A 25,051-nucleotide genomic window follows, 5' to 3' on the forward strand; every position below is an offset into this window, starting at 1 on the left:
AATAGCCATATTTTGATCTCTCAATTGATTGCAAATATGAATTAGACAAAGGTCTTTATATCTTAGATCCTTCAGACCTCTACAACACTCCAAAAGATGCTATGGTCAAAAGAACAGTGGGTGTTTCTAAGCTCCAAAAAGCTACATGGAGAATAAACCTTGGGGAGTAAGGGTAGAGGCAAAACTAGAAGTTTTAGAAGGTGGTAGGGAGATATGAATGCATTAAAGGGAAAAATTATAATTTTTTATACAACTTGTCTCTACTGCAGGTTTTTATGACATAAGCTCCTCTTCAAACAATTCTTAAAAAAAATCTAACCTCTTTAAACTTTTCTTAGAGATATTATTATGTTAGGGGAATGTAAATCCATGTACATGATAACTATGTTCAATCCTCTGGCAAATAGGATACACTCCAAATATTGATTCACTCATTTGTCAAACATTATTTGAACAACACAGTATAAAATACTAGTAGATGCTATGATTACACTATTCACAACCTTTGACCTCAAGTAGTTTACAATTCTGTGAGAACAATGGACTAAATGTAAGAAGTATAATAAGTGTACTAAGTACTAAGCTCGAGAAGTTACTTCTTTAAGTTACTTCTTTAAGTTCTTGAAGTTAAAGAAGTTAACTTCTTTAAGTTATGCTTTGATGCAAAAGCATCTCATGCCCAGATGACACAAATACCACCCAGGGTATAAATGAAGTTCACTTCAGTGGCCCAGTCTGCCACGGATCCTAGAGAGAGAACTTCCCTGAGCTGTATTTTTGACTGGGGACTTTCTCTAATTCATGAGTTGCTCTTTTTAAATGACAGTTCTCTCATCCTGCATTTCTTTTAATTAATAACCCTGTGGGATGTTTTTCATTAAAAATGAATTTTACCTTTACTATGAAATGTCAAACATGAATAAAATGAGCAACTTTTTCTTGCAGAGAATATTAAAAAAAAGAAAGATATTAATTCACCTTTACTTTGACAAATTTGACTGGTGGAATGAGCTTGTTAAAGCGATATATCTCATTCTTCCCACACCAGAGGTCTCTCTATTATGTTTTTCACAAGCAGATTAATGGATGCAAATAATTTTTTTTAATTAAGTCCTTCAAAGATGCCAGAATGTTAAGGGCAGTTGAAGCTAAAATTCTTATGAAGCAAAATGAAGTTGACTCTTACTTCTGAAAGTGCAATTCAAATTTAGCTCGAGGTTCTAAATAAGAGTAGACTTAGGTCTTGATTTATAAAACTATGAGGTTAATACTAAGCACAGATTAGAAAAGTTCTTTTCTATTTTTCCCAGTGCTTCCCGAGTGTTTCCCATTAAGTGAAACACATTTATGTAATAACTATTTCTATATCCACAGGGTCATAGTTAATAGGACAGTATTTCAATAGATTGCAGAGTGCTCGGACAATCAAATTTTATAGATAAAATTCAGCATGAGTTTAGAACCGTTAGCTAAAGTACACATTTTAGATCAAGTTAAATTGGTAATACTAATCTTCACACACACAGCAAAACAGAGCGTGGAAGTGTGTTCATTAACCTACATTGGAGAAATGCAATCCATGGGCTAAAAGTGCCAGGAACTATGCTTGGCATCACAACCCCTGCCTGTTCTCTTAATGTGTATCATTAGCAAAATCATTTCCTCAAAGGTTAGGGACCACAGCTGAAATTTTAACCCTAACAGAGGTTATGCATGCTGAATATGTGAAGTTGAGAAAAGGCAGAGCTACATATTGTTTAGTGCTAACAGAAGAAAGTAGGTATTTCTTTTGAGAAAAGCCAACATTATTCTGGGCAAGCATGAAAGTGCTTATTTCCACAATTCTCAGCTTATTCCATTGCTGCATGTGAAATTCATCACCAGTACATATTATATTTGGCTTTAAGAGGGGGATTCTACTTTCTAAAGAGATCAGATCTTGGTGTCTTTCTAACATTGCTCTTACTTTCATATCACCAGTAACTTACAGATTCCAGTAATACTGAGACTAAACATTGACCTTTTCTTCCCATTAGAATTTTGAGAGGGTCTTGCATACCAGCCTGGCACAGACACATGAAATGCATCCCCATCAATACCACTAATCTCCACTAAGACTCCCACGGGATAGTCTCTATGCATTTAACACTCGACAAAAACCCTATGAGGAGGGTACAAGACTCTAAGACCCATGAGGACAGGAAACTATTCATTTTATTCACTCCTAATATTCTTGATTTACAAAAGTATCTGGCACTTAAGAGGCACCTCTTGCATATTTATTTACTATTATCTCATTTCATAGATGTACGAACTGAGATATACTAAGTAGATTCATGTGCCCAAGATCACACTTTTGAACCCAAAGCTGTCTCTCAAGTTCTCACAAAGACAGATCCTGGAACATTCTCTATGAAAGAGCATAGATGTCCCTTGACTATGGGTATAAACAAAACTGTTTTTAGTTCTGAATCGGGTGGAACTGTGGTCCACTTTTCTAGCCTGAGTTCTTTAGGAAAGAAGGAGCCACATGTTTGGGACATATTTTTCCTTTTTCTCCTTTCACCAAAACAACACCTAAAGATTCATCTTAAATTCAGCACCTACTACTGGCAAAGAAAGAATTCAGGTACCTCTTGGAGAGTCCCCAATATTACCATTTTCCCTTAATATTTTTGTACAGATTTTAACCAGTTAAAATATATCTGCTCAGAGTTACCCAATGGCAAGTCTACATTTTTTATCTTTAATTTCCCAAGGAATATTTTTAATTTCTCAAAAATGTAATCTTTGCAAATTCCTATTAAAGATGTATTCAAAATGATCCCAGTAGTTATCAGAATTTTAAAAAATACGAATTTGGATATCACTTTTCCTGCTACTTTACTCTCAGTACTTACTCCCCTATGGGCATTGGGCTCTGCTGCCAGAAAGGGAAGCAGCACACAGTGCTTCAAAGTAATAAACTCTGCAATAGCACTCCTCATTCGATCAGCGAATGTCAGGGGAGTGCTGGAGCACAAAGAACAGTCGGATGTAGGGATAATAGACATTTCTCTGTTTTCAAGAGCTTGACAGTCAATGTATGGGGACACGGCATCTGTTCAGTACATAGAGCCCTCCAAAATAGCATACAGTAAACACTGAATAAATGACACAGTGGTGGGTGGTACAGAAGTAAAGAGCTGGAGTAGGTGGGGAGGCCCATGGAGAAGGTGGGGGCAAAGCTGACCCTTGAGGAGGGAGCGGAAGTCAGAGGATAGGTGATTGATTGCTTTTATAAAATAGCAATTCAAGTGGCACATATCTTTTTCCTTGTAATATATTCTTTTCCCAAGCTCTCCTGTATGTGTCTAAATCTTGATGATTCCATTGTCCCATATTCTAAAGATGTGATCTCAGATTTTTAGTTTTGAGAAAAAAGTCTTTTATAATTCAATAAAGGAATACTTTTGCCCTTGCTCTGTATTTAAAAGAACTACATTTTTGCTGTATGAATTGTTATAATTTGCCTTTATCATAATCCCGGTCATTCTTTTTTTTTTTTTTTTTTTTTTTTTTGGCTACATAGTGTGGCATGCAGAACTTCTCTAGGGATTGAACCTAAACCCACTGTAGTGGAAGCATGAAGTCTTAACCACTGGACCACCAGGGAAGTCCACTCTGGTCATTTATTTTAGCTTGATTTTATTTTGGTGGTATTAACTGCATTTCTGATATCCTTTAATCAAAATTAATCAGCTGCATCTTTGACAAAGTAGAACACATCTGAGTGTTGAATACTTTTACTGTCTGAAATCTACACAAAAGTATCAGTTTTCTAATTTGGACATATTTTTCCAAAGAGAATTTGGACAAAATGAGAAAATGCCTGAATGATTTAGAGCTTTGCGGCAACAATTATGAATTGATTTCTAGTATTTGGATATTTGACCATGAAAAATGCAGAGGTGCCTTTGCTTCCAGAAAAACAGTGATGTGTTTGTTTTATAGAGTTCAAGAGCTGGAGATCCAAATCTCTAATATCTTATTATATAAAGTCAGCCTACCCTTCAAGCATCAGATACACTTTTGTATAATTGCATTTGTTGCAAGTCTTTTCTGTTAACAGACTTGCTCTGATTGATGTTTTGCATTTTTAAAGTCATCTCCCTCTGCATTGTTTGAGCTTCATTACTGTTGCCAACCTCCATAGAATTTCTGGTTCATAATTAAAACATCCATCTAAAAGGAGTATGCCAAGTAGAATGGCCTAGGAATGTAAAACAGAGATTTTTCAGTTTGGCAAAACTACCAAATTCAAATCTACTTTCATAGTTTTCTCACCAGAGCAAAGGTCCACATTAAGTCCCCTTTTTGCAAGCTCTTTGGAAAAGTCAGCTACATTAGAATGAAGACGATGAGGCCTTGTCAGGCGGTTTTCTTTGCTCTCACTCCATACCCATTCCAAAGAGCCTACAGATAAAGTCCTCCTCGTGTGTGATTTCAGTAACAAGCCACTCGGTGACTGCCAGGTGTGAAAATGTTGCTATTAGCAAACCAGCAGTCAGCCTCATTTTATGGGGTCATAAATCCAGCAGGCTGAATCTGATGTTTCCTGCTCGCTTTTTGCTCGCATGACAGACCCTTCCCCATGTAATAGCATGGCCTACAATGGCTAAGTAGGTCATTCCACATGCTGGTGTCTGAAATTCCAAGCATTAGGAAACACTATTTTCTTACTTAGAAGGAGCACAACGCATCTTCTCATCACAGTAAACTACTTTCAAAGGACCTGTGTTACATATCACCCATTTAATGTGCTGGAATTATGATGCAGTCCACAACCATACCCAAGGTAGTTGCTAAGGCATCTGCTGAAGGAGGGAAGCAAATTCCTGGAAAAGGTCCAATGCCCCACACCACCTCTGTTTGCAGCCTGCAGGGAAAACTGAGCGCATTTTACATGCAGATTTAGCAGTTACATTTTTTACTCTGCAGTTTCCTCCATTCCATACTGTGAGCTTCCTAAGGGACAGCACCTCTGCTGAACTTCTACAGATGACATCACTCCCTAAAGGATAAAACTGTGGACAGAGAACGAACCTCTGTAAAATTAAATGCCAGCTTCTCAAAATGCTGGATGAATTAAGTATAACCTGATTCAGAAAGAAGAGGCAGAAAATGAAGGATTTTTTCCAGGAGAACCTAGCCTCTTCGGGTCATCTGAGTGTCTCTGGCTATTTAGTAGAACGACTTGATTTGATTCCTTTGGGAAAAGATAACTTGATTGGAATGTCAAAATCTGTAACATGAACCTCCGAGCTGGGGAAAAAAATGGACATTCCAGGACGGCAGATTCTATTTTGGTCAAAACAATCAACTGTTAAGAAGTAAATCTAACCACAGAGCAGCTCCCTATTTTCTCATTTGCAAAATGTATGCAATGCTTTAAAATTCTTCTTTGTTTTATAAAAATTGTAATGCTTTATTATAATGTTTGTTTTACTTTATTGGAAAAAGTCTGAATTCACAATAAACATCTTGAAACTCCTCTTTGAATAAGCAGACCCTTCTCAAAATATGCCCTGCATTAAACTGTTACAAACCTACTTCTCAAAATCAGTGTGAAAGGCTTTTGAACACATGACTTTTAAGCTATTTCCTCAGTTACTTCAGAGAACAGAAAAGGCTGAGTCAATAGATTTTACTTGAAAAGTGAAGGAAAAAAATCCCTACAATAAAAGCTATATCATCAAGTTCAGGTGTTGTCTTGGGGATTGAGGAGGAAGGAATTCCCACAAAAGAACTCTGCCTAAAAATTCATTAAAATGCAGATCCATAAATAGATCCAGATTTGGTATTTACATTCAACCACATACATTGACATACATTGACTTCTTTTTCCATAAGAGAGAAAGAAAAAGAAAATACAATAGGAGAAATTGCATGCATACCAAATTTAAATCAATACCAAAAGGCATTAGGGAATAAGAAATGTGTGTATTTCAGCCTTAATACTAATAACAATCTTTGCTTTTACATTCAAAAGGAGTATTTTTCTTTAAATGAAGATGGCATGATATAGCACCGGGTTTTCTGTGGTCCCTTGTCAAATATTAATTTCTAAGAATTAAGAATGGTAGACATATTGGAAATGAACAATCTGGCATCCAGTTACGATGCTCCTAGAAAGGCACTACTGTAAGGCAGAATTCAGCTCTAAAATAAAACATATGATTGTTTCAAGTGATTGCTGGCAACTTTCAGAATTCCCAAGAAAAACAACTTATAAAATATCCACCTTCCTTTATTATGTTAGTTAAATACTCCTCTCTACAAGTTTGTTCATTTTGTTCTTGTTTACTACTAAAATACATGCTTTCTTGCAATCAGAATAAATTCCAGTGTTGAGAAAAGTGGTCCAAGGACAGCATACTGGCAAGTATATTGGTAAATTATTCAATCTAGCCCCCACTCTGAAACTTGGGAAACTCTGTCCTTAGCTAATGCTTTGGAGGCATTATTGAAGAGCAATGGATCTGTGAACCTATGTCCTGGTAACTAAATGTGGGGAAAGTTTCTTTTCTGTCTGGAAGCAGACCAACATAGAGCTCTAAATAGAAGCAGCTTAAAGGCTCAGAGGACTGCATAATTAGGTTTCTGCTTCATCTAAATGCACATGACAAACTTCTGGAATTGCTGAAAGTCCGCTCCTTTTTACCAACATCAGTGAAATGAGAGCCAGTTTGGAGTTGGGAAACCAAGGCTGGGGCCTCAGGACAGCTATCAGCTCTGTGGCCCCAAGCGAGTCATCTCATCTCTCTTTGTTCACTTCCCTATAGTGTTGATTTGAAGCTAAAATGAGATAATGCCTGTGGTGTGCAAACTACATCAGTTCAGAGGTGAAAGTTCTACAAACCATAGCATGTAAGCAGAGCAATTGCCAGCAGGGCCAGTAGTTCACAGTGAATTTGCAATTCTGATATTCAATTGAGGTCATGAGAGTTATAACAACACTCTGCTCAGATTCAAGTGTGGTGTGCAGATTCTTCAAAGGAAACTGCAAAATAAAAAAAATGTTTGCTCTTCGAAGTTATTTAGAATGAGATTAAGGGACTGTCCTGGTAAACATAGCCCCTGGCATCAGGTGATCTTAATTCATTCAACAGTGATGTTAAAATTGCTTTACTATCCTGAGAACACTAGCATTATACAGAATCTACAGACATAAATGGTTAGAAACTGCAGCTGGAAGTTAACTGTAATTGTGATTTAACACTAATTAGTAATGGTCATTTTCATTTTCATAATCCTATTTCATAAGGTTCTCTGCCAAAGTTGTCAAGGGTATCATTTGTTTCTCAGAATGACCGAGATTATTCTGTGCTGGGCAGCATGACTGATTCATATTTCACTCCTTCAATTAGCAAGCAGTACAGGTACTATTCTGGTCACTGGCAATAAAGAGATTACAGAAAATATCTTCTTTAGGAAGCTCATTTTTCTGTTGAAAAAACAAAAATGTAGATAGGAAACCAAAATATCACAATCAATGCTGTGAGAGAGTAAACATGGGTATTATATAGAATACTTCAGAGTTTTATATATCTTTTGCTTCAACTGTGGACAATGTTTTCCCAACGTCTTTTTCATGGGATTAAGAAATATGGATTTGTGAAATGAATGTGCTCCCATATTTTATCTAGCTGATATGGGCAGGAGGGGGGCAAAGAAGGTAGTGAAGCTGGAATTCCCATTATCACATTTCTAAACTATTTCTTCAAAGATCCCAGTCTAGACTATTAAAATACCTGTGGGCTACAACACATGTACACCAATAAAACACTTTAGACTTGTTTGATATCCAATTTCAGAATGTTTTCCACCCACAAAAGGTAACTGCTGTAGAGATGCTTCATTGCTCACAGAAAAAAAAGGCATTCTGTGCCACTGAATTTCCCATTTTAAGAATGCGGTCTGGAGAGAAACACCGTTACTTAGTTCTGAGCCTATGATAATGCAAGAGCGAGTCTAAACTATTTCTTATCACTGACACATTAAAATACAGAATTGGTACTATGCTTATCCATGAAATTGCCAGTTGGCTTCAACTGCCCTCTACTTAAAAACAATGCCATCTGTGGAGGACTCTGGCTTTATGGGATGAAAAGAACACTACAGGGACCTCTATTTCTGTTTTTCCAATTGAGAATTTGTGTTGATCATTCTTGGAAATTTTTCTAAATTTAAATGAGAATCCTTTCTCATATTCCTGTATTCCAAGTGCAAGAACATTTATCAAGTATTGATAATTATGCACTTCCCAGGAAAAAAAACAAACAAACCAATGCTGAATATTGATACTGCTCAACATCCCCAGTAATACATATCTATTTCAGCTGTAACTTTTGATTTTAGAGCATTTTTAAAAATTACTCCTTCACATTTAATTTAAAAAAATAGGATTATTATGGACTGAATTTTTCTTACCTGCCTTCCCAATTCACATATTGAAATCCTAACACCTAATGTGACTATACTTAAAGGTGGGACCTCTAAGGAAGCAATGAAGGGTAAAAGAGGTCATAAGAGTAGGCTGCTGCTCCAGGGAATTTTCTTTCTTCTTTTTTGACTGTGGTAAAAGTTATACAGTATAAAATATACTATTTTAACCATATTTAACTGTACAGTTCAGTGGGACTAAGTACATTCACATTATTGTGGAACTCTTCCCAGCATTAGTCTCCTGAATTTTTCCCCTTCCTAAACTAGAACTCTGTCTCCATTAAACACTAACTCCCCACTCACCCTTTCTATCACCCTTCCCCTTTCCCCATCAACCCCTGGCATCTAAAAATGTACTTTCTAACTCTATGAATCTGACTATACTAGGTATCTCATATAAATGAAGTCAAACAATATTTTCTACTTCATATATCATGCATATATACACTGTATAAAGTGGAAGTTGCTTGGTCATGTCCAACTCTTTGCAACCCCATGGACTATACAGTCCATGGAATTCTCAAGGCCCGAATACTGGAGTGGGTAGCCTTTCCCTTCTCCAGAGGAATCTTCCTAAGCCAGGGATTGAACCCAGATCTCCCATATTGCAGGCAGATTCTTTACCAGCTAAGCCACCAGGGAAGCCCATACACAATACATAACAGGATATATACATCAATCCCAATTTCCCATTCCATCCCACCACCCACATCTCCGCTTGGTATCCATATGTTGTTTTCTATGTCTGTGTCTATAATTTTTATAAAAAGAGACATCAGAGAGTCCACTGTCTCTTTCCCCACACTCGAACACAGAGTAATGGCTGGCCATGTGAGAACACAGCAAGAGGGGAGCCATCTGTGACCCAAGAGAGTTCCCACCAGACACCAACCCTGCCAGCACCTCGATCTTGGACTTCTAGCCTCCAGATCCTGTGAGAAAATAAATTTCTGTTTAACCACCCAGTCTGTGTTATTTTGTTATGGCTTTATGAGCAGACTAATACAAGGGTTAAAAAAATATCATTGAGGTGTTTCAGGTTACCCTGTCTTGAACTAAAGGATACAGAAATGTATGGTAAAAAGCAGTATCAACCAGAAGCAAGAGGAGTCCCTGAGACAACACGGAGGCATTTCTTTGCAACTACAACTAAAAGGCAAGCATCTGTTTGGCATCGTTTTTTATCAATGTCCAATGGGCTCCCCTCCATGAACAAGCCTCCAAGGGTCCTCTCTCTAATTCCCCCAGCAATGAGTTATGACAACACCTGTGAAGTGTCGCCACCAGGGATGGTCATTATGGACTCAGTGCCCAAGGATTTTACTGGAGTTTAGCCAATAGGTATCCTCTGTCTGGCACATACTAAAATTCCACAATTCTTGAAGGAAAGCAGATGTCCAGCATGAACCATATTGTTTGAACAAACAGGAGGCATAGTGAGCTACTCTTATTAGTCAAAGTATTAGAAACCATCTTGAAATTCAAGTTCTAAAATGCCAGCCAAGGGCCCACTTTAGAAGCAGGACTTTCAAAGTCTAGCAGTCATGCCTGCTGCATTAACTCTATACACAAACAGTAAACATCAGTGTATAATAGGCAGAATGAGCAGAAGTATGATGGTTACTTTTAAAGTCTGATTAGAATTCTTTAAAATTTAGATATCACCTTCACTGGTTTTGCTGTGTGCCTTCTGGGCCTGTAACTGAGTGCTGGTCCTCAAATTAACAAAAGCATTTAGTCATTCCAGGAAATGGTATCTTAGATTGGTAAAGGAAATAATCTATGAATAAAGTCAGAAAGTGTGACAACCTTCCTCTGCTGCTTTCCTATGCCTTTTCCGATTATGTTTAAATTTATTGGAAACTATAGAACTGCCTTATTATTATTGAAAACTATATACCAATCAGTCCTTTTGCTCAACTTAGTCCAGTTTCTCACTCTCTTATTTGGTGGGGCGGGGGTGGGGGGGCAGCTGGAGTGGGGGTGCTGTCTCCAGAAGTCTGGTAAAGCCTGTGAAATAGGCCTCATTCCAGAAGAGTTGCTTTAAATGCACAAAATAAAATACATAGTGTTGCAAAGGAAATATATTGAAATTCAATTATCAAAATATTAAAAGCAATTTACAAGACTGTAATCTATGTGCTTTGTTATTAACACAATAACACATCTAGCAGCAGGTCTAATAACTATCATAATTATGAAGCACTGATTAGTATAAACATTTCAGGATGTCTTCAACAAAAATAATATGCTATGAGAAACATAATCTCTTTTGGTACCACTAATAAAACTGTAGTTTGGTATCAACCTTCATAATTGAAAGAAAAGCTAAATTTCACTTAGAAAATAATAATGTAATAATTTTTCTCATCCAAATTTATAACATCCAGGTAAAAATTTCAGGCTTCTAGTATCATAAGATCAGAGGTTCACGAAATCATTCCATTCAGTTCACAAATTGTTGACCAAGAGCAGGTAGACCTGTTTTGTTTGACTGGGATTCCAAGGCAAATACAATCAGAGTAAGTAGCAGCTTCCCCTTCCACATCCGGTATGAGTTCTCTGGTCTTCACAGATACATAGTCTTAACTCAGGTGTGTTGTCTACCTGACTCCTATAGCCACCACTTTTTTTTTTTGTTTTGTTTGTTTGGATTTTGTTTTTGTGTGCATCCACCTCTTATATATGGCATTTTCCATTTCATGATAACACTCTACGTGGGTGGCACTTAATAGAGATTTTGTTTTCTAATAAAGGGGAGAATTCTATTTGCATACCTTCTGCCATTCCCATCTAACTTGCAGGCTTCCACTCAGCTATTGACACACTAAGGCCTATCAGAAGCCACCTGTATTTGTAAATAAATTTTCACTGAAACACAACTAACCTCATTTATTTACATACTATCTTTGGCTGCTATGGACTGTATTGGGTCCTCCTAAAATTAACATGGTGAAGTGCCAATCCCCCCAATATGATGATATTTGAAGAGTTTCAGGGAGATAATTAGGATTAGATGAGGCCATGAGGGTCCTCATGATAAAATTTAGTGCCTTTATAATTGGGCTTCCAGGTAGCTCAGATAGTAAAGAATCTGCCTGCAATGCAGGAGACCTGGGTTCAATCCCTGGATCAAGAAGATCCCCTGGAGAAGGGAACGGCTACCCACTCAATATTCTTGCCTGGAAAATCCCCTGGACAGAGAAGCCTGGGGGGCTTCTCTGTCCATGGCAAAGAGTTGGACACCACTGAGTGACTGACACTTTTACTTTCACAAGAAGAGATACTAGAGAAATTGCTTCCAAACTCTCTGTCTACCACATGAGGGCACAGCAAGAATCAGATGTCACCAAACCAGAAATAAGAGTCCTTATTGGGGAACTGAATTGACCAGCACCTTGATCTTGGAGTTAACCTCCAGAACTGTGAGAAATAAATTCCCATTGGTGAAACCACCCAATCTATGGTGTTTTGGAATGGCAACCCAAGTTAAGACAGCTAATATCATGCTACAGTAGGAGGGCTGAGTAGTTGAGACAGGAACTATATGGCCCTCAAATATCTTGTCCTTGCCAGAAAAGTTTGCCAACTCCTCCTCTAGTTTTTGGATGAAAATATTAGTTACAATTCTGGAAATTTTATGTTGAGGGACCTAACGATGGTTAGTGGGAGCTATATTTGCATAACAAGCATCTTGTTTCTCTTTAATGGAGATGGAAACAAGCAGCTAACATGCTATCACATTCCTCCTACTGCAGCCACCGAGAACTACACACTATAAAAAACTCCCCACTGAGACACCTTAAGTGCTTATGTGGCCAGAGCTGTAAATCTATGAAGGCTGAAAATCTGGGTCCCAAATATGCTTCCCCAACTTAGTAGGAGCACACTCTTAATTAATGGTTATGATAGCTAGAAGACATCAATGATATGCTAAGGACATAGACTTGACTCTCTAATTCGCAGTGAATATTCACTTCAAGAATGCTTAAAATAGTAGCAATAAGAACAAAATATTTTTTGTTAATAGTTCAATGGGGAAACTATTAGTGGAAGTGTGTCTGTGGGATATTGTTGTGGGGGAAAAAGTCAGCTATTTGAAAAAGCAACATAGTATAAACTAAAGAATATGGGCTTTAGAACAGGCAGAGATGGATTCAAGTCTAGGCTGTGACCCATAATTTATGTGGCATCAAGCTATCTCACTCTCAGAACTTCAACCTCCTCATCAATGAAATGAAGATTATACTGCCTCATTTGCAGGTTGTCAATATTTAATTCGATTAATTATATGTAAAATATGTTGAAGTACATGGATATAAAGTAGACTTTCAAAATGGTAGCTCTTCTCATGAATCACAGGAAGATATTGTCTCAGTTTCTCTTATTTATGAAAATACTTTTATCTGAGAACAAAGTGACATTGATGAGAAATATACCTGAACCGACATTCAAGTTATTGACACCGTTCATCAATTACAGAAGGGCAGGAAATATTTTTTAAAAACAAGCAAACAAAAAACCTGGCACACATTTTAACAAGGAACAGGTTGTTAAGGGAAGAAGTCATTTGATTTAACTCACACACGGGCACCTACAGAGGGAGGTGCACAATTCCTGGGTCCCATTGAAAAACAGCACAAGTTTTCTGCTCTACTTCTATGCCTGTCAGAGATAGACATGCTGCTACACACACTTGGCTCTCATAACCAATGTGTGTGTGTGTGTGCCCACACATGTGTGATATGCATGTGCTCAGATGTTTGAAAGAGAAAAAAAGATCATAGAGCTTTGTGATGAACACATTTGGAAGAACCAAAGTTTATTTTGTCTTTATTATCCCTCTTTGAGGGATGCAATCATTTGCACTGCAAGTATATCAGTTGGTTATTTAATATTAATCCCTCCCATGTGTTTTGAAGGGAAAACAACTGCCCTTTTTTCCCACAAGAATATTATAAACATCAGATGAGATAATGTATAAACAACAATACTTAGAGGAGGACAGTGACAAATAATATCTGCCCTGAGGACTCTGAGGACAGATCCAGGTTGTGGTAAGTTTGTAGTATGTGGGAAGATTCTAAAACTGGCAAAAATGTATATTGGGAAGATTAATAAGATATGAGTTTCAAATATCTACCAGGCAGCCTTGTAGAAGAGGAATTTGTCACTGGAAAAGTTAGAGCACAGAGTGAAGAGACATATATTTCTGTGTAATAATAGACAGGACTCCAATCTCCCTAATGCAGGAGCAGGTGTTCTGTTTAGTTCATATTTGGCACCAGTCTTCCAGGTTTATCATTACCTTAAATCTCAATTACTTGTACAAAGAGATGTTTCACATATTTGCATTTCACATAACATTCACACTCGCCTGTCAGCTCCTTGAGCATAAAGACTGTGTTATTTAGGCCTCATGCTCTCTGTAGCTCTTTACATTTTATCTTTCAGGTTGTGGAAGCTCAATAACTATTTGTTAACAAAATGTAAACTGAAACTGCTTTTCAAATATAAATCAAGTGTTGTGATACTAGTACGAATATGACTCCTGCAGTCTTATCCTCTCTTAGAACCCTGAGTAGAGAATTATATTGATTTGCTTATGCTCATTTCTATGTTGATGCAGTATAGATGTTAATTTGCCACTTGGATTGATTTTTTTTTTCCTCTATGTTAACTAGCAGGAAGGTTCTATTTAAGGGGTTGGTGGAAGGGAAGGCTTATTATTTCAAAATGCTTCACTGCAGACAGGCAATCATCTTAGATGAAATTCCTTAAGTGCAGTTATCCAAACGTCTATTTCATTCTTGGCAATAAAATAGCCCTCACAAGTGTCCAATGACCTATAAATCAGAGCTAGAAGAATTCTTCATGCAAATTAAATTTGTGCCACACTCATCAATAAAAAAGAAAACTGCAAGAAGATTAAATTTGCAGCAGCCACACAAAGTAAGGGATTCCTGTATCTATTTGTAGGATATGTCAGTATGGCTTTTTATTTTTTGAGATAGTGTGCTTTGAAAGAATTAATGGGGAGTGAGCTTTATAAATTTATTATTAAATGAGAGGGAGGGTGTAAAGAGAGGAATATAAAGTAGGCAACCAATTTGATTAAACTTAGAAGCTTTAAAAGACCCACATAATAAAGTAAGAGACACTGATATTAATTTTACAGCAGTATTATAAACCCCAAGAATTAACTAATTATGTTAATTATAGCACAGTTTGTTTCTCTTCAGGTCCATTTTTCACTTTACATTTAAATAATAGATTTTCAAACCTTTATCCAACTATTCAGGTTTTTATCACTCCTTTAAAAAGTAAGCAAAATAAAAAGAAAGTGGGAAAATTATATCACTTTACATTGATGGGAATGTACTATACCACTCTTTAACTAATAGAATCACTATACCACTATACGACTCTTTAACTAATAGAATATAATGTATTAACCCTCTAGAGGCTAGTAAGTGGAAATGGATCCAGACAACTTACCCGTTTTCTTAGATTGCAAGTAAGAGTGAGATTCCTTGAGAATGAGTTTGCAAAAGCTGTGTAAAAGTCCAGGACTTTAAGCAAGGCTTCTCGCTTGATGATGTGGAGGTCACAGTATGTCAGTGCTCGGACATTGGCACACGCGTGAGCAAGGGTAGTTTCCTTCCAGAAGATGTCTCCAAACACATCCCCTTTCCCTGGAAAATAGTTAAGATACATACATTCAAGTATCTACACTAGTTTTTTTATCCTAGTCATGTTCTTTTTTCTAATTCAGTTTCATATGTTACTGATCATCTAACATAATTTAAAGTCTAAGTATGCAACACCACATATATACATATAACAATGTACAACACTTTCATATAATATGTAAAGTAACATCATCCTAAATTCAGTCTTTGATGGAAATCTAGAATGGCATGAATAAATGAAATCCCACAGAGAAGCCAAGAACCTCATTTTAAGAAATAGTTTCATTACCTTCTGCCACCTTAACTTTTCCCATTCTGCCTAAAAGGAGCAAAGGTGACTTCTTAGTTTCATCTTTTCTTCTGCTCCTTCTGGTAGAAATGACAGTAAAATGCAATATGCAAGAACCTCCTGTTATAGCTTTATAAATCTGGAACTGACTCGACATATATTAAACATAAATTATTCAGCACCTAGGTCTTGTGCTGCAGGCAAACAAAAGCTCACCAAGACTGATTCTCCAAGGATGCCTTTCCCTCTTCACAGAGCTAAACATCATGCACAGCTTCAGAGCCGCTGGAGAAAGCTCCAGTTCACAATTACGGAGCCAAAGAAACTAAGCTGGCTAAAACACAGAGGCCCAGATTCGCTATGCCATAAACAGTTCCTTCAAGAGTGCTGTACTGTAGTCAAATGTGGATGTTAAAATAATAGAACACAGAAATCAACTATTTACTTCAGAGCAACACCCACTGGTGACCTGAAATTAACAGTTCACCATCCTGAGTCAAGAGTACTTAGCTGTCCAAACACAGGGAAATGAGGAAGCTTCAGAGTAAGTGCTAAAAGCTTTCACTGCTGAGGCAGTTCCATTGTGCCCCAGTCTTGTGAAGGGCCATCAACTGTGTTCTACATTCTTCTGCAGGAAAGAGAAGGTTTTTAAGTGGAAAAGATGGGGACTATATCCAGGAGGGGAAAAATTTTTTTTTCTACAGTCCCTCTTCCAAAGATTTATTCTTTATGTACTGTGTGGATCACAATAAACTGTGGAAAATTCTTAAAGAGATGGGAATACCAGACCACCTGACCTGCCTCCTGAGAAATCTGTATGCAAGTCAGGAAGCAACAGTTAGAGCTGGAAATGGAACAACAGACTGGTTCCAAATAGGAAAAGGAGTATGTCAAGGCTGTATATTGTCACCCTGCTTATTTAACTTACATGCAGAGTACATCATGAGAAACGCTGGGCTGGATGAAGCACAAGCTGGAATCAAGATTGCCAGGAGAAATATCAATAACCTCAGATATGCAGATGACACCACCTTTATGGCAGAAAGTGAAGAAGAATTAAAGAGTCGCTTGATGAAAGTGAAAGAGGAGAGTGAAAATGTTGGCTTAAAGCTCAACATTCAGAAAACTAAGATCATGGCATCCAGTCCCATCACTGCATGGCAAATAGATGGGGAAACAGTGGAAACAGTGGCTGACTTAACTTTTCTGGGCTTGAAAATCACTGCAGATGGTGATTGCAGCCATGAAATTAAAAGATACTTACTCCTTGGAAGGAAAGTTATGACCAACCTAGATAGCATAGTAAAAAGCAGAGACATTACTTTGCCAACAAATGTCCGTCTAGTCAGGGCTATGGTTTTTCCAGTGGTCAGGTGTGGATGTAAGAGTTGGACTATAAAGAAAGCTGAGCACTGAAGAATTGATGCTTTCGCACTTTGGTGTTGGGGAAGACTCTTGAGAGTCCCTTGGACTGCAAGGAGATCCAACCAGTCCATCCTAAAGGAGATCAGTCCTGGGTGTTCATTGGAAGGACTGCTGTTGAAGCTGAAACTCCAATACTTTGGCTACCTGATGCAAAGAGCTTACTCATTGGAAAAGACCCTGATGCTGGGAAAGATTGGGGGCAGGAGGAGAAGGGGACGACAGTGGATGAGATGGCTAGATGGCATCACCGACTCGATGCACATGGGTTTGGGTGGACTCTGGGAGTTGGTGATGGACAGGGAGGCCTGGCATGCTGCAGTTCATGGGGTCACAAAGAGTCGGACACGACCGAGCAACTGAACTTAACTGAACTCTAACCACAGAGATGAGTGAAGATTAAAGTGAAGATTAAAACGCTCTTATCATGAAGATTAAAGTCAGAACTGTCAAGAACTAAAGAAGAAGAAAGATCCCTTATAACACTTCAGGAGTCAGACCAACAGAGAGAGAAGATAGCACGCAACCAGAGAAAATGAGAGAAAAAGAGAGAGAGAGAGAACAAGGGAGACAGAAAGAGAGGTTGAGGTTAAGTGAGATTATAGATTCTTTGCCCACTCCACACAGGAAGTTTGGAAATCCTTATAGAACCAAGAGCCACTCTGGAGTGGAGAGAGAAAACACATATATCACTGAGGAGGTGGTTAAAACCACTATGTGATCAAATGATCATCATAAAATAACCCTAATAGATATTTAATAAATATTGAGCAATGAGATTGCTTCCAGATTCTCCCAACATCACTTTTTAGTTAGTGATGATGACCTTTTAAGCTGCTGATGAACAGCTTAACTGTATGACAATCATATATTTGTTCAAGGAAGGATGATCGGGGACCTGAGAGCCAAATAAGGTGTCTGGGGTGATACAGCATCAAAGCAATCCAAGGAGACTTTAACCATAGACATTTCAAAGATAAACTCTACCTCCCCTTAACACAGATGAATTTTAGAGCTCCATTTTCTTTAAACTAGCAATTCCAATTATAGGTATTTATTCCAATTGCATTATCTGAAGGAGCGAGTTCACTGAAGTGATATTTATAATTGCCAGAAGGGTAGAAACAAGATAAATGTGAGTAAAAATAAATAAATAACTGATGGAATATTATGCAGTCACTAAATGTCATAATTTTTTTTAAGTGACAGCGAATTTGCCTCACCACAGGAGTCCGGGTGTCAATCTCATAAAAATGACAGAGAAAGGTTCATATTATGTGAAATAATAAAAGCAGAATATTAAATCATATATATATATATAGTATTATCTCATTTTAGGCACCCTTTTCTTCCCAGAAACACACGCAAAGCAAATGTATCAAATAGTAGGTTTTCTTGTAACAGGATAATTGTTGTTGTTCAGTTTCAAAGTCCTGTCCCACTCTTTGTGACCCCACGAACTGCAGCACGCCAGGCTTCCCTGGCCTTTACTATTTCCCTAAGTTTACTCAGACTAATGTCCACTGAGTCAGTGATGCCATCCAACAATCTCATTCTCTGTGGCTCCCTACTCATTTTACCCTCCATCTTTTCTAGCATCAGGAAAAGAGTTGGCTCTTCACATCAAGATAATGGATCAGTTTTACTACATCTTTTAATTTACATGTGCTATTTTTTAACCAGAAGAAATCAACTATGATATTATTATAGTCCCCAGTGTTATGGAAATAACAGGACTTTTAAAGGGCTGCTTTGAGCCACTATTATGATTCCTTTCCCCCTATTGTCATTGCTACTCTTTCTATACTGGGTTTTACATTGAAGAGAGACAAATCATTACATTTCTTCCTGAATCATTTCTGAAAGCTTTTCTCAAGTTATCACTTATAATACAAGCTCTGACCTATTTATAAATGCTCATTACTTTTCAACTATTCAATTTTCATGTATAGCAACAACAATAATTATTAGTGTCTGACTCAGTAATTTTGCTTCTGGGACTCAATTGAAAGATTTAAAACAAATGCATATAATATTCGCTGGAGTGCTATTAATTATAACCTCAGATTGGCAAAAGTAAATGAATAAAAATATCCAAAGACAACAGAAATCTATAGCAATGTATATATTAATTCATGAGAATTAAAACTAGTTTCAGAAATTCTGGGCAAAAATGTAGATCTCATAATGTTAAGTAAAAAATAAAGATACAATTATGGTTGCAGTATAGTAAAGTACACAAAAATGAAACTGAAACCCTAATAGAATTTTCTATTAAAAGTCTATCTCTTGACACTTCTCCAAAGAAGACATACAGATGGCCAGTAAACACATGAAAAGATCTCAACATTACTCATTATTAGAGAAATGTAAATCAAAACTACAGTGAGGTACACATTACGCCAGTCATAATGGCCATCATCAAAAAATCTACAAACAATAAATTCTAAAGAAAATGTGGAGGAAAGGGCACCCTCTTGCACTGTTGCTGCTGCTGCTAAGTCGCTTCAGTCATTTCCGACCCCGTGTGATCCCACAGACGGCAGCCCACCTGGCTCCCCCATCCCTGGGATTCTCCAGGCAAAAACACTGGAGTGGGTTGCCATTTCCTTCTCCAATGTGTTAGTGGAATGTAAATTAATAAAACCACTATGGAGAACAGATGGAGATTCCTCAAAAAACTAGGACTAAAACTACCGTATGACCCAGGCATCCCACTGCTGAGATATATGCTGGACATATATGCTGAGAAAAACAGCAATTCAAAAAGGCATATGTACCACCATGTTCAATGCAGCACTACTTACAATAACCAGGACATAGAAACAACCCAGATGTCTATCAACAGATGAATAAATAAATGAAGTGTGGTACATATATACAATGGAATATTCCTCAGCCATAAAAAGGAACAAATTTTAGTCAGTTGTAGTGAGATGGATGAACCCAGAGCCTGTTATACAGAGTGAAGTAAGACAGAAAGAGAAAGATAAGTAGAATATATTAAAGCATATATATGGAATCTAGAAAAATAGTACTCATGAAACTATTTGCAGGGAAGAAGGAATAGAGAAACAGATATAGAGGGCAGACTTGTGGACACAGAGGGGGAAGGAAAGGGTGGAATGAATTGAGAAAGTAGCATTGACATATATATCCTACCACGTGTAAAAATAGATAGCTAGTAGGAAGCCGCTATATAACAGAGGGAGCCCAGCCTGGCATTCTGTGATGACCTAGACGGGAGGAATGGGGTGGAGTGGGAGGGAGGCTCAAGAGAGAGGAGATATAAATATATAGTTATGACTGATTCATGATGGTATACAGCAGAAAACAGCACAACATTGTAAAGCAATTATTTTCCAATAAAACATCTACTATTCCTTAATTTCTTAAAGAAGAACAATCTTGATGGACACAAAATTATCATGTTTTATTATTCTATGTTAATCTATATGGTATATTATAGGTTACTATTAATTTATCAATTGATAATAAATTGTGTTAAAAATCAAAAGGGACATAAGACAAAAGAAAATGCACATAACTATTACAGAAATTGGCTTCAAGTGATGTGTTTATTGTTTTCCTTCTCTCTACTTTTTGTTTTCTAAATTTTTTCTAATGAATTTTTTATTTAAAAATAACAAATATTTTCACAGATGTTTTTCCTTATACTTTTTAGTGGGACTGAATTAATAAAGTAGGTACACAGATCTGCAGAACAGTAAATATTCATCAATAATAAGTGTATCATCAATAGATAAAAGATAGTCAATATATACATAAATTTCCCCTTGCCAATACAGATCATTTTAAGTTGTGGAGGCATTCAAATGTCTGTTATATGTTTTATTTTACCTAAACTTATGAAATTAAAATTCTCACCATATTTCTATCAAAATTTTAAACTTTAAATTATTTATATTTTTTAGTATCATGGGGAAATAAAAAGTCTATGGGGCTGAAAAGTAACATGGGAAGTTAACTGACGCAACCAAAGTAAAATTAGTCTCTGCTCCTCTCCCTAAAAAATGTCCAGAGAAGCATAGCAAAATTAACAAACATGGATTATCCTGCTCCAAACATGAGAACTCATGTTACATATAAGCAATACTGATTGTTTTATAATATAGAATTTCCATTAGGATACACAATATATCAATCAGACATTAATCAAACTATTTTTCTTTATCCAGTTTTCCATATCACCTAATAGTCACTCAATTCACAGCTTTTAAAGCACTTGTGGGAAGATGGTTGTCATATAACTCAACTAATAAACTTACAACCTGACTAATGTTCCTCAGGAAATATTATGCACATTTACACTGAGCAACTTGCAGGAATCTCAACAGTGAAGACACAGGTTTATGTATGGACTGTCTAATAGAAAAGCGCCCCCTTTTTTTTTTTTATCACAAAAGGCTTTGTACACTTTTAGAACTGGGAAATCCTGTTCATCCTCTTAACTATACAATGTTTGATGTTAGTTTTTAGGTCAGCTCCCACTGGGTGCAAATAGTTTCATCTATAAACATTTTAGAGTTTGAGAAAACTAACCTTCCCCCAAAGTACTAAAATTAGTAGAAAAGCTCACACTCTACATGAAAGTTGTTGTTTGGTCTATTTATATTTTCTCAGTTCTTTGCATCAAGTCTTATGAAGCATTTCACTTCCAAACCACAGGAAACCGGATTGTAAAATAGAAAAAAATGTTAACAATTCATACAGCAGAAAACTGGAAAATTTAAGACAAAATAGAGACAAATAGTTACAACATAATTAAAGGAGTAATACAGATCGTAGTATGTCAGTCCCCTGAGGTGCTGATTTTACAGTGTTTTTATTTTAATGTGAAACACATCATTTGATGAGTTAATGATATAGATAAAATGAATTCATAAAAATTATCTCAGTTATTCATCAATGAGTACAGTGATCCACTATAGCCAATGAATTCCTAAAAATAGAGTGCTTGAGGCTTACTTAGGTAGTTTTCTGTGACTATATGTGATACAGTGATAGCTCTATTTAACAATTCTTCTATAGAATGGACTTAATTCACCTATTTACTTTTATTTGTCGGCCCTTCACTATAACAGATTGTTGTAGTCGGCTCATAAACTTTATTGTGAATTCATATACACAAAAATTCATTTATAATTTAACAAAGCTAAGAGTTGTTAAATTGTGTGATTTTAAATTGACTTTGACTTTATAAACAGCAAATGTCAGAAAGTAATATTTTGAAGGAAAAGAACATGATGAGCACTAAAACTTAGGTGTGTTAGAATAGAGTTTTTTAAACATTTAGAACTGATGCCTGCCAGTCTTTAGTGATTGATCTTCAAAATCATCTTGTTGAAAAATTATAACAGATGCAAATCTGACACCTTGAGAGAAACAAATAATTCTTATCTACCGAAAAAATTACTGATTTAGCTTATGAAATTTTATTGACATGCACAAAGAATAAGCCAAATAGTTCTCATTAAGTGGATGTATAATAACAGAAAGTATTCTGATGAATAAGTGAAGGACAATGGTGGCTACCTTTATAGAGGTAGAAGATGTGGTAATAAGCAGGCTGATAATCCTGAATTTGGCGTTATTAGTATTAAGAACAAATTGGTTATATACAGAAATCTGAACATGTGTCCAAATCAAGGAAGTTAGTATCATATTATTTTTAAAAAGTCTAAGAAAGAGACTAAATTAAAAAGTAGTTAAATCTTAAAATTCTATTTTCTCTTTCAAAGAAAGCATTCAGAGTTGAAGCTTATTATAATTTCATACTATAACTAAGTCTTATAACTTTTGCATCTGTCAAATGGGAGAAATGAAGGCTGTCCACTTCACCCCATTCAATGAATGCATCCATCCTAACCCTAACTCCATCACTACACTTAAGCTAGAACATGTGTTTTATACTGTGGGGGAAAAGACATGCAGAAAATAGAAATCCTGCTCTCAAGAATTTTTAAGTGTATAATACAAGAGACATGTCCAAAAAATATAGGAAAAGATAAGTACTGTAGGATCAGGAATGGCAAAGTACATAAGTGAAAATGTTTATTTTGAATTCAAGGGAATTTTGTTTAGACCGCACAAGTAAAATAGTGTTTGAGTTGAATCACAGTGGAGTCTTTGAGAGAAGAGCAGTATTTCTTGTGAAAGAGCAACATGAACATGATCTGCCCAGGGCATGATGAGCAGTGTTACCCCAATACTGGAAACCTATGGGATATAGAGAGAAGGCCACGTCTAGAGGGAAAAAAGAGCATCCAAGAGGGAAAAACTTTAGCACTGTGCAACAGTCTGCTTCATCCTGTTTCAAAGAGAGAACCACCAGAAGTGTTTCAAGTAAAGACAGTCATGGCCTATTCAGTGCTTTAGTACCAGAACTAGTGATGGTATGAAGAGTGTCAAAGGAGGTACTGTTACATCACTGTGAGACAACTGTATGATATTTCAGAGATTACAGATACATGACTTCACCTTGCCTCACAATCACCTCATCACAAGTTAAGACAGTGACAAGATTAAAGAGGGGAGAAAGATATAAAGGATATGATAGTAGAAAACAAATGCTCTATGATTTGTCTATTGATTCAAGTGAGATCGAGGGAGTGACATATTTTAAATACTCTAGGAAGAAATATGAACCAAGAATTCCATACCCAGCAAAACTGATTTTCAAGAATAAAGGATGAAAACTATATCACTAATATAAAGGAACTTAGGGATTTTGCTCCCATGGATTTTTCCCAAGATTAGTGAATATCCTTTAGACAACTAAACTACCTAGAGAGACACTGATACAGAATAGTGGTAGCCCTAACTATATAGTTACTTGCAGAATTAAGACTAAATGAAGGTTAAAGGGAAAGGGTACAGTATGCTATGCTATAGGCTCTGAAAATATAGAGCTAGTACAGCTGCTAAAAATAATGGGTAGAGAAGAATGGGAAAACAAGCGTATGCAAAAATCTTTATATGTATTTTCAGTAATTATACTGGTGGTAATGGTATTAGTATTGTTATTCTGAGGTTGCTATATTTGTAATGTCACATAAAGCAACTGAGCATTTATGCAATACTTTAATTCGATCATCCCCAGCATTCTCAATATGGAAGAAGTAGTTGAAGATGTAATATAGAAGTGAATAAATAAAGTCCTAGCATACTGAATTTTATTTAAATATAATCTGTATTAACTCATCAGAAATTTTATTTCTATCTATCTATATCTATATATATGTATATATATATGTAGGTGTATATACCTATATGTATACAGAGAAACAGACACACAAATGTCTTTCTCATTTTATTTATTAAATGGACCAAGAAACCCTGACTGATTCAGTAGCTGTGAATATCTGTAGGACCAAAACTGTGAACTAAATTTCACAAAAATGAATTCAAGCTTCTTGGAGAAATGCTTAATGACTGATTTCAGGTGTGAGGCAGAATTATACAAGATGAGGATCTGCTCTTAGCAATGAAGTCATCAAAGACTACTGTATCAAAAAGACATAGGAGCCAACTTGAAGGGGCTCTAACTGGCAAAGACAGGAAATTGGCACTTCAATAGTGGTCAAAATTGTAATGCACTAAAATCCATCATTTGTTTAAATTCATTAGTCCATAAAGATATTTTTAAGGAACTATCTAGGTACCCTTAAAGGACAAGAAACCAACTGGCTATCTTAAAAGTTGGTAAATAATGGGAAAGTATTAAGTATATGTGCAATCACTCCTATGTGAACTGTATGCTGCTGCTGCTGCTGCTGCTAAGTCGCTTCAGTCTTGTCTGACTCTGCCATAGACGGCGGCCCACCAGGCTCCTCTGTCCCTGGGATTCTCCAGGCAAGAATACTGGAGTGGTTTGCCATTTCCTTCTCCTGTGCATACTGGGTAACCAAATACTAGTTGAGAGGTAACTATCTATAAAAGCATTCCAATCAAAAACAAAAATATAAACTAGAATACTTTCCTTTTGCAACTCCCAATGAATTAATGGAGCTAGGCAGTGAGTATTGACAGTTGCTAACAAAACAAAAATACAGCTAGAGACAAAAATATGTGTCATCTGATGAAAGAACACAGACCCACTTATAGTCTTGCAAAGGGATTGAACCTGAGTCTGACCAGG

General features: G+C 36.6%; 1 protein-coding gene across 1 annotated transcript in view; it reads right to left on the minus strand.

The window, feature by feature from the left end:
• KCNH5 (potassium voltage-gated channel subfamily H member 5) overlaps nt 1-25,051 on the minus strand; it is a 348,314-nt gene that overhangs the window by 53,682 nt on the left and 269,581 nt on the right. The window contains exon 10 of the mRNA XM_043472246.1: nt 14,986-15,182. Coding sequence (XP_043328181.1) covers nt 14,986-15,182 — 197 coding nt within the window. The remainder of the gene's footprint in view (nt 1-14,985; nt 15,183-25,051) is intronic.

Source organism: Cervus canadensis, chromosome 6 (assembly GCF_019320065.1).
Source record: "Cervus canadensis isolate Bull #8, Minnesota chromosome 6, ASM1932006v1, whole genome shotgun sequence".
NCBI classification, from domain to species: Eukaryota; Metazoa; Chordata; class Mammalia; order Artiodactyla; family Cervidae; genus Cervus; species Cervus canadensis.